The sequence below is a fragment of the Hyperolius riggenbachi genome, chromosome 2 (genome assembly GCF_040937935.1).
Source record: "Hyperolius riggenbachi isolate aHypRig1 chromosome 2, aHypRig1.pri, whole genome shotgun sequence".
Taxonomy (NCBI): domain Eukaryota; kingdom Metazoa; phylum Chordata; class Amphibia; order Anura; family Hyperoliidae; genus Hyperolius; species Hyperolius riggenbachi.
In genome coordinates, this window is record NC_090647.1 from 540645913 (window position 1) to 540657934 (window position 12022).

Below are 12022 nucleotides of genomic sequence, written 5' to 3' on the forward strand. Positions count from 1 at the left end.
TTTTTTAAAATTAATATTTTACCTTTTTTTCTGTGCTGTTTTCAGGCCGCTGAAGATGCCCAGTTTGCAGAACCAGATAATATTTTGAATCAACAATACGAGAATCAGATCCGTCCGTGTATAGATCTCATCGACTCCCTGAGAGCCCTGGGGGTGGAGAAGGAAGTGGGCTTACCGGCCATCGCGGTCATCGGAGACCAGAGTTCTGGGAAAAGTTCTGTCCTGGAGGCTCTATCCGGAGTGTGTCTGCCCAGAGGCAGCGGTAAGGATTCCTCTGTGTCCTGGTCATCACCCCAACCCATTCTTCTTCCAGACCACACGTCAAACTTTTCCGACCAACTTGTTGGCCAACTTGTCATTTAAACGACGAGTTGAATGTGTATACGTGTAGTCGCACGACTGATAGCAGCTGTTTTGCCCGATACGCTTGGCGAATCAGGTGGACCAACTGTCAATCAAACGACTGTCAGGTCCGTACAGGAGTATACGTCGCTTGACTAACTAATACGTCGGCACATGCGCGTAGAGGTGCAAGATACCAGGATTTTTATCAACGTGATGACGCTAGTCTTTTATGACTGAACGTCCAGTCTGTCAGATGACATGTAAATTAGTTCGTCAGCCGCTATGTTGGACGTGTGTATGTGACGTTTAAACGACATGTTGTTTGCCTGACAAGTCCTTCAAACGATTGATCTAAACGACAATCAGGCATGAAATTGGACGTGTGTATGCACCTTTATGTCACTCAGGAGGAAATTACTAGTATAAGGGCTCGTTTCCACTATCGCGAATCTGCATGCAGATTCACATAACCAATACAAGTTAAAGTTAATTAGCCTGTGTCCACTTGTCAGGAAAACAGAGACTTTTTCTGTGCAGGAAAAATCTGCACAGCAGAGCCATACAATGTAATTAATAGGAAATTCGCATGCGTTTTCGCTATGCGAATTTTCCATGCAAATTTGCATACGTTTTCGCATAAAATCAATGTAAAAGCACACGGGTACTGACATGGTTAAATTAGCATACTTACACAAAAATGCAAAAACGTACGCGAATTTGCGGTAAAATTGCATTTTCCGCAACAAATTTGCACCGCACAAGTGGAAATGGGCCCTGACTACCAGTGTTGATGAAAATGATGCAGTACCATAGAGGTGATTCTGAATATATCCCTTTACTCTTGCTGGATGCAGGTATTGTAACACGATGCCCCCTGGAGCTCAAGTTAAAAAAATCCATACAAGGGTCGAAATGGAGTGGAAGAATAAAGTACAACAAAGATAACAAAAAGCCTGTGATTCTTACTAACCCAATGGATGTGGAGAGGGAGGTCCGCAAAGGTAATGGCACTACAAACACAGATGTTTTAGAAACTGTTACCTATCATTTCAGGTTCAGCGTTCAATGACACACTGCCTGTGGTGCAACGCGATGTGATGGAAGTGCTCCAGGTCGAAGCAGGCAATTTGGGCGCCCCGCCAGCGGTGGAAGTGTAGGTGCCGCCATAAGGGCTCTTTGAAAAAGCGGCATTGAGGGGACATTTTTCACGGCAGAACAATGTATTTATCCCCCCGAAATCCCTGGAGCAAAATTCTGCAATCGCAGAATTTTGCTTCCTGGAGGAGGCAGAGCTTTGTGCCGTAGCTCTGCCTCTGCTCCAGTCAATCTCCGACGATCTCCGCCTCTCCCCACTCCTCTCAGTCTTCTTTAGCTGAGAGGGGCAGGGAGAGGCAGAGATTTGACTGGACTGGAGGCAGAGCTACAGCGCAAAGCTCTGCCTCCCCCGGGCAGCAAAATCTACGACCTGAAAAGTCGTGGAAATTTCCCCCAGGTTTTTGGGGGATAAAACACTTTGTTGTGCCGTGGGGATGCAGCGAATCAGATTTGATCTTAATGCTTAAGATAACTGGGCAATAAAAGAGAGGTAAATTAAATGGAATGAGACCCTCTTTAAGTTTTTACTGTTTTATGGTCTCTGCTCAATGGCAACTTCATTAAAATGTGCCAGAGCTCAAATTTATGAATTATTGACCCATTTTTTTTCTTTCCTGCTCTCAGAAGCCATTTACTGACAGGAAAGTGTTTTATGGCAGTGAGGGTTATGCGATAGTCTGACCCAGTCCGACCTGGTCCCACCCAGTGCCGACCCAGAAAACAGGCATGCTCAAATACCTACTTCGGATGAAATCTGAATAGGTGTTATTCGGATTTCATACAGTTAATTAAATCACCTGTACGGGTGGGCGAGGGGGGTTAATCTTTCCCATCAGCCGTCTTCTTTGTTCCGTCCCTCGACGCCTCCCACAATGCATTCCAATCTGCCGTCACGTGACTATACACTTCCTCCTTCAATCCAGAAGGAGGAAGTGTTTGTAATCACGTGACGGCGGATTGGAACGCGTCGTGGGAGGTGCAGAGGGACGGAACAAAGAAGACGGCTGATGGGTAAGATTAACCCCCCTTGCCTCGAATAACACCCATTTGGATTTCATCCGAAGTCAGTATTTGAGCATCCCTACCAGACAGAAACTGGCAATTGCATACTGATGTTTAACTCTTTCAGGCAGAGAAAGAAAAGAAGGAACACAGCCTGGTTATTTGTGTGGCACTATCTCATCATGTCACATGTCACCTCAGTTGTCCTTTAATGCTGCAATTTCAATGGGAAGCACCCAAAAAATTAAGTTTTATTTTTTGTTCCAATTGGCGGTGGGGTGGGGTGGGGGGGGGGGGGGGGAGAGATGGTGATTGGTGGGGGTTGGTTAAAGTGTCAGGTAGGGTGTTTGTGTGTGGGGGGGGGGGGGTGTGGTGGTTAGGGGTCAGATAGAGTGCTTGTGTGTGTAGGGGCGGTTATGGATAGGCATCAGGAAGGGGGGAGAGTTTGGGTTAGGGGTCGGGGAGGGTTCTGTAGGAGAGAACATTTGGCTTTAGTACAATATGGGTATTTAATATGCATATTTTACGATCTTTCTTTACACTTTTCTAGTAAAATATCGGTAGAGGAGGTGAGTGCTGGACCAAGCAGCCACAGTCCATACAAGTATCCAAAGAAGGTCCGCGCACCACTTTAACAGGAACTTTTTACTGCCTCTTTACCATATACACACAATCGATTGAAAAACCGACAATCGTTTCACGGCTACACAGGGACCCCTTTGTCAAGAGTTACGCCTTGTCAAAGTGAAAGTGGACCCTGTTTGGCCACGAAACGATCTTCGGTTTTACGATTGATTGTGTGTATATGGTGTTCATGGAGCAAGAAAATGTTCCTGTTGAAGTGGATGCATGCACATTTCATCAATCTGATTGGTTAGGAGATTTTTGTCCATTAGTGGTCCCAAACGATAATTTCCGATTGTTTGTAAAAATAATAATTTGTAAACGATCGCTCTACAAATTGAATTGTTAGTGGCCTCCTTTACTCATCACTTTAAATAAAACTTCAGAAGCGGACTGTAAAGTCTTGTACACACGTTCTATTTTTGGATCTCTCAATGATCTTCAATCAATCGTTAGGGTGACAGTATCAGGAATGAGTGCTGTACAGACACCGAGGCTGCATTCGCTGACTCCATGCAGCTAAACTGACCCTCTGTCAGTGACTCAATGCATGTAGAGTCACCCTCTATCCCTGACTCCATGCAGCTAAAGTCATCCTCTATCACTGACTCCATGCAGCTAAAGTCACCCTCTATCCCTGACTCCATGCAGCTAAACTCGCCCTCTATCACTGATTCCATGCAGCTAGAGTCACCCTCTATCACTGACTCCATGCAGCTACAGTCACCCTCTATCACTGACTCCATGCAGCTAAAGTCACCCTCTATCCCTGACTCCATGCAGCTAAACTCGCCCTCTATCACTGATTCCATGCAGCTAGAGTCACCCTCTATCACTGACTCCATGCAGCTAAAGTCACCCTCTATTGCTGACACCATGCAGATAGTCTTACCCTCTATCACTGACTCCATGCATGCAAAGTCACCCTCTATCACTGACTCCATGCATGTAAAGTCACTCTCTATCACTGACTCCATGCTGCATAATCAGTCACCCTCTATCACTGACTCCATGCAGCCAGTCACCCTCTATCACTGACTCCATGTATGTAAAGTCACCCTCTATCACTGACTCCATTCATGTAAAGTCACCCTCTATCACTAACTCCATGCAGCTAAAGTCACCCTCTATCACTGACTCCATTCATGTAAAGTCACTCTCTATCACTGACTCCATGCAGCTACAGTCACCCTCTATCACTGACTCAATGCTGCATAATCAGTCACCCTCTATCACTTACTCCATGCAGCTACAGTCACCCTCTATCACTGACTCCATGCAGCTACAGTCACCCTCTATCACTGACTCAATGCTGCATAATCAGTCACCCTCTATCACTTACTCCATGCAGCTACAGTCGCCCTCTATCACTGACTCCATGCAGCTAAAGTCACCCTCTATCACTGACTCCATGCATGTAAAGTCACCCTCTATCACTGACTCCATGCAGCTAAAGTCACCCTCTATCACTGACTCCATGCAGCTAAAGTCACCCTCTATCACTGACTCCATGCAGCTACAGTCATCCTCTATCACTGACTCCATGCAGCTACAGTCACCCTCTATCACTGACTCCATGTAGCTAGACTTACCCTCTATCACTGACTCAATGCATGCAAAGTTACCCTCTATCACTGACTCCATGCAGCTAAAGTCACCCTTTATCACTGACTCCATGCAGCTACAGTCACCCTCTATCACTGACTCCATGCAGCTACAGTCACCCTCTATCACTTACTCCATGCAGCTACAGTCACCTTCTATCACTGACTCCATGCAGCTAAAGTCACCCTCTATCACTGACTCCATGCAGCTACAGTCACCCTCTATCACTGACTCCATGCAGCTACAGTCACCCTCTATCACTGACTCCATGCAGCTAATGTCACCCTCTATCACTGACTCCATGCAGCTAATGTCACCCTCTATCACTGACTCCATGCATGCAAAGTTACCCTCTATCACTGACTCCATGCAGCTAAAGTCACCCTCTATCACTGACTCCATGAAGATACAGTCACCCTCTATCACTGACTCCATGCAGCTACAGTCACCCTCTATCACTGACTCCATGCAGCTAATGCCCCCCTCTATCACTGACTCCATGCAGCTAAAGTCACCCTCTATCACAGACTCCATGCAGCTAAAGTCACCCTCTATCACTGACTCCATGCAGCTACAGTCACCCTCTATCACTGACTCCATGCAGCTAATGCCCCCCTCTATCACTGACTCCATGCAGCTAAAGTCACCCTCTATCACAGACTCCATGCAGCTAAAGTCACCCTCTATCACTGACTCCATGTAGCTACAGTCACCCTCTATCACTGACTCCATGCAGCTAAAGTCACCCTCTATCACTGACTCCATGCAGCTACAGTCACCCTCTATCACTGACTTCATGCATGTAGAGTCACCCTCTATCACTGACTCCATGCAGCTACAGTCACCCTCTATCACTGACTCCATGCAGCTAAAGTCATCCTCTATCACTGACTCCATGCAGCTACAGTCACCCTCTATCACTGACTCCATGCAGCTAGTCACACTCTATCACTGACTCCATGCAGCTACAGTCACCATCTATCAATGACTCCATGCAGCTAAATTCACCCTCTATCACTGACTCCATGCAGCTACAGTCACCCTCTATCACTGACTCCATGAAGCTACAGTCACCCTCTATCACTGACTCCATGCATGTAGAGTCACCCTCTATCACTGACTCCATGCATGTAGAGTCACCCTCTATCACTGACTCCATGCAGCTACAGTCACCCTCTATCACTGACTCCATGCAGCTAAAGTCATCCTCTATCACTGACTCCATGCAGCTACAGTCACCCTCTATCACTGACTCCATGCAGCTAAAGTCATCCTCTATCACTGACTCCATGCAGCTACAGTCACCCTCTATCACTGACTCCATGCAGCTAAAGTCACCCTCTATCACTGACTCCATGCAGCTACAGTCACCCTCTATCACTGACTCCATGAAGCTACAGTCTCCCTCTATCACTAACTCCATGCAGCTAAAGTCACCCTCTATCACTGACTCCATTCATGTAAAGTCACTCTCTATCACTGACTCCATGCAGCTACAGTCACCCTCTATCACTGACTCCATGCAGCTAAAGTCACCCTCTATCACTGACTCCATGCAGCTAAAGTCACCCTCTATCACTGACTCAATGCTGCATAATCAGTCACCCTCTATCACTTACTCCATGCAGCTACAGTCACCCTCTATCACTGACTCCATGCAGCTAAAGTCACCCTCTATCACTGACTCCATGCATGTAAAGTCACCCTCTATCACTGACTCCATGCAGCTAAAGTCACCCTCTATCACTGACTCCATGCAGCTACAGTCATCCTCTATCACTGACTCCATGCAGCTACAGTCACCCTCTATCACTGACTCCATGCAGCTAGACTTACCCTCTATCACTGACTCAATGCATGAAAAGTTACCCTCTATCACTGACTCCATGCAGCTAAAGTCACCCTTTATTACTGACTCCACGCAGCTACAGTCACCCTCTATCACTGACTCCATGCAGCTACAGTCACCCTCTATCACTTACTCCATGCAGCTACAGTCACCTTCTATCACTGACTCCATGCAGCTAAAGTCACCCTCTATCACTGACTCCATGCAGCTACAGTCACCCTCTATCACTGACTCCATGCAGCTAATGTCACCCTCTATCACTGACTCCATGCATGCAAAGTTACCCTCTATCACTGACTCCATGCAGCTAAAGTCACCCTCTATCACTGACTCCATGAAGATACAGTCACCCTCTATCACTGACTCCATGCAGCTACAGTCACCCTCTATCACTGACTCCATGCAGCTAATGCCCCCCTCTATCACTGACTCCATGCAGCTAAAGTCACCCTCTATCACAGACTCCATGCAGCTAAAGAAACCCTCTATCACTGACTCCATGTAGCTACAGTCACCCTCTATCACTGACTCCATGCAGCTAAAGTCACCCTCTATCACTGACTCCATGCAGCTACAGTCACCCTCTATCACTGACTCCATGCATGTAGAGTCACCCTCTATCACTGACTCCATGCAGCTACAGTCACCCTCTATCACTGACTCCATGCAGCTAAAGTCATCCTCTATCACTGACTCCGTGCAGCTACAGTCACCCTCTATCACTGACTCCATGCAGCTAGTCACACTCTATCACTGACTCCATGCAGCTACAGTCACCATCTATCAATGACTCCATGCAGCTAAATTCACCCTCTATCACTGACTCCATGCAGCTACAGTCACCCTCTATCACTGACTCCATGAAGCTACAGTCACCCTCTATCACTGACTCCATGCATGTAGAGTCACCCTCTATCACTGACTCCATGCATGTAGAGTCACCCTCTATCACTGACTCCATGCAGCTACAGTCACCCTCTATCACTGACTTCATGCAGCTAAAGTCATCCTCTATCACTGACTCCATGCAGCTACAGTCACCCTCTATCACGGACTCCATGCAGCTAAAGTCATCCTCTATCACTGACTCCATGCAGCTACAGTCACCCTCTATCACTGACTCCATGCAGCTAAAGTCACCCTCTATCACTGACTCCATGCAGCTACAGTCACCCTCTATCACTGACTCCATGAAGCTACAGTCTCCCTCTATCACTGACTCCATGCAGCTACAGTCACCCTCTATCACTGACTCCATGCAGCTAATGTCACCCTCTATCACTGACTCTATGCAGCTACAGTCACCCTCTATCACTGACTCCATGCAGCTAGTCACCCTCTATCACTGATTCCATGCAGCTACAGTCACCCTCTATCACTGACTCCATGCAGCTACAGTCACCCTCTATCACTGACTCCATGCATGTAGAGTCACCCTCTGTCACTGACTCCATGCATGTAGAGTCACCCTCTGTCACTGACTCCATGCAGCTACAGTCACCCTCTATCACTGACTCCATGCAGCTAGTCACCCTCTATCACTGACTCCATGCAGCTACAGTCACCCTCTATCACTGACTCCATGCAGCTAAAGTCATCCTCTATCACTGACTCCATGCAGCTACAGTCACCCTCTATCACTGACTCCATGCAGCTAAAGACACCCTCTATCACTGACTCCATGAAGCTACAGTCACCCTCTATCACTGACTCCATGCAGCTACAGTCACCCTCTATCACTGACTCCATGCAGCTACAGTCACCCTCTATCACTGACTCCATGCAGCTAATGTCACCCTCTATCACTGACTCCATGCAGCTACAGTCACCCTCTATCACTGACTCCATGCAGCTACAGTCACCCTCTATCACTGACTCCATGCAGCTAAAGTCATTCTCTATCACTGATTCCATGCAGCTACAGTCACCCTCTATCACTGACTCCATGCAGCTACAGTCACCCTCTATCACTGACTCCATGCAGCTACAGTCACCCTCTATCACTGACTCCATGCAGCTAAAGTCACCCTCTATCACTGACTCCATGCAGCTAAAGTCACCCTCTATCACTGACTCCATGCAGCTAAAGTCACCCTCTATCACTGACTCCATGCAGCTACAGTCACCCTCTATCACTAACTCCATGCAGCTAAAGTCATTCTCTATAACTGACTCCATGCAGCTACAGTCACCCTCTATCACTGACTCCATGCAGCTACAGTCACCCTCTATCACTGACTCCATGCAGCTACAGTCACCCTCCATAACTGACTCCATGCAGCTACAGTCACTCTCTATCACTGACTCCATGCAGCTACAGTCACCCTCTATCACTGACTCCATGCATATAGAGTCACCCTCTATCACTGACTCCATGCATGTAGAGTCACCCTCTATCACTGACTCCATGCAGCTACAGTCACCCTCTATCACTGACTCCATGCAGCTAAAGTCATCCTCTATCACTGACTCCATGCAGCTACAGTCACCCTCTATCACTGACTCCATGCAGCTAAAGTCATCCTCTATCACTGACTCCATGAAGCTACAGTCACCCTCTATCACTGACTCCATGCAGCTACAGTCACCCTCTATCACTGACTCCATGCAGCTACAGTCACCCTCTATCACTGACTCCATGCAGCTAAAGTCACCCTCTATCACTGACTTCATGCAGCTAATGTCACCCTCTATCACTGACTCCATGCAGCTAAAGTCATCCTCTATCACTGACTCCATGCAGCTACAGTCACCCTCTATCACTGACTCCATGCAGCTAGTCACCCACTATCACTGACTCCATGCAGCTACAGTCACCCTCTATCACTGACTCCATGCAGCTAAAGTCATCCTCTATCACTGACTCCATGCAGCTAACGTCACCCTCTATCACTGACTCCATGCAGCTAAAGTCACCCTTTATCACTGACTCCATGCAGCTACAGTCACCCTCTATCACTGACTCCATGCAGCTACAGTCACCCTCTATCACTGACTCCATGCATGTAGAGTCACCCTCTATCACTGACTCCATGCATTTACAGTCACCCTCTATCACTGACTCCATGCAGCTAGTCATCCTCTATCACTTACTCCATGCAGCTACAGTCACCCTCTATCACTGACTCCATGCAGCTAAAGTCATCCTCTATCACTGACTCCATGCAGCTAAAGTCATCCTCTATCACTGACTCCATGCAGCTACAGTCACCCTCTATCACTGACTCCATGCAGCTAAAGACACCCTCTATCACTGACTCCATGCAGCTACAGTCACCCTCTATCACTGACTCCATGAAGCTACAGTCACCCTCTATCACTGACTCCATGCAGCTACAGTCACCCTCTATCACTGACTCCATGCAGCTACAGACACCCTCTATCACTGACTCCATGCAGCTAAAGTCACCCTCTATCACTGACTCCATGCAGCTAATGTCACCCTCTATCACTGACTCCATGCAGCTACAGTCACCCTCTATCACTGACTCCATGCAGCTACAGTCACCCTCTATCACTGACTCCATGCAGCTAAAATCATTCTCTATCACTGACTCCGTGCAGCTACAGTCACCCTCTATCACTGACTCCATGCAGCTTTAGTCACCCTCTATCACCGACTCCATGCAGCTAAAGTCACCCTCTATCACTGACTCCATGCAGCTAAAGTCATTCTCTATAACTGACTCCATGCAGCTACAGTCACCCTCTATCACTGACTCCATGCAGCTAAAGTCATCCTCTATCACTGACTCCATGCAGCTACAGTCACCCTCTATCACTGACTCCATGCAGCTAAAGTCACCCTCTATCACTGACTCCATGGAGCTACAGACACCCTCTATAACTGACTCCATGCAGCTACAGTCACCCTCTATCACTGACTCCATGAAGCTACAGTCTCCCTCTATCACTGACTCCATGCAGCTACAGTCACCCTCCATCACTGACTCCATGCAGCTAAAGTCACCCTCTATCACTGACTCCATGCAGCTAATGTCACCCTCTATCACTGACTCCATGCCGCTACAGTCACCCTCTATCACTGACTCCATGCATGTAGAGTCACCCTCTGTCACTGACTCCATGCATGTAGAGTCACCCTCTGTCACTGACTCCATGCAGCTACAGTCACCCTCTATCACTGACTCCATGCAGCTAGTCACCCTCTATCACTGACTCCATGCAGCTACAGTCACCCTCTATCACTGACTCCATGCAGCTAAAGTCATCCTCTATCACTGACTCCATGCAGCTACAGTCACCCTCTATCACTGATTCCATGCAGCTAAAGACACCCTCTATCACTGACTCCATGCAGCTACAGTCACCCTCTATCACTGACTCCATGAAGCTACAGTCACCCTCTATCACTGACTCCATGCAGCTACAGTCACCCTCTATCACTGACTCCATGCAGCTACAGTCACCCTCTATCACTGACTCCATGCAGCTACCGTCATCCTCTATCACTGACTCCATGCAGCTACAGTCACCCTCTATCACTGACTCCATGCAGCTAAAGTCATTCTCTATCACTGACTCCATGCAGCTACAGTCACCCTCTATCACTGACTCCATGCAGCTACAGTCACCCTCTATCACTGACTCCATGCAGCTACAGTCACCCTCTATCACTGACTCCATGCAGCTAAAGTCACCCTCTATCACTGACTCCATGCAGCTAAAGTCACCCTCTATCACTGACTCCATGCAGCTACAGTCACCCTCTATCACTGACTCCATGCAGCTAAAGTCATTCTCTATAACTGACTCCATGCAGCTACAGTCACCCTCTATCACTGACTCCATGCAGCTACAGTCACCCTCTATCACTGACTCCATGCAGCTACAGTCACCCTCTATCACTGACTCCATGCAGCTACAGTCACCCTCTATAACTGACTCCATGCAGCTACAGTCACCCTCTATCACTGACTCCATGCAGCTACAGTTACCCTCTATCACTGACTCCATGCGGCTACAGTCACCCTCTATCACTGACTCCATGCAGCTACAGTCACACTCTATCACTGACTCCATGATGCTACAGTCACCCTCTATCACTGACTCCATGCATATAGAGTCACCCTCTATCACAGACTCCATGCATGTAGAGTCACCCTCTATCACTGACTCCATGCAGCTACAGTCCCCCTCTATCACTGACTCCATGCAGCTAAAGTCATCCTCTATCACTGACTCCATGCAGCTACAGTCACCCTTTATCACTGACTCCATGCAGCTAAAGTCATCCTCTATCACTGACTCCATGCAGCTACAGTCACTCTCTATCACTGACTCCATGCAGCTAAAGTCACCCTCTATCACTGACTCCATGCAGCTACAGTCACCCTCTATCACTGACTTCATGAAGCTACAGTCACCCTCTATCACTGACTCCATGCAGCTACAGTCACCCTCTATCACTGACTCCATGCAGCTACAGTCACCCTCTATCACTGACTCCATGCAGCTAAAGTCACCCTCTATCACTGACTC

General features: G+C 47.8%; 1 protein-coding gene across 3 annotated transcripts in view; it reads left to right on the forward strand.

Moving 5' to 3' along the window:
• LOC137547304 (interferon-induced GTP-binding protein Mx2-like) overlaps positions 1 to 12022 on the forward strand; it is a 103850-nt gene that overhangs the window by 38118 nt on the left and 53710 nt on the right. For all 3 annotated transcript variants that reach the window (XM_068270748.1, XM_068270749.1, XM_068270750.1), the window contains 2 exons: positions 46 to 262; positions 1200 to 1346. In XM_068270748.1, the coding sequence (XP_068126849.1) occupies positions 46 to 262; positions 1200 to 1346 (364 nt within the window). The remainder of the gene's footprint in view (positions 1 to 45; positions 263 to 1199; positions 1347 to 12022) is intronic.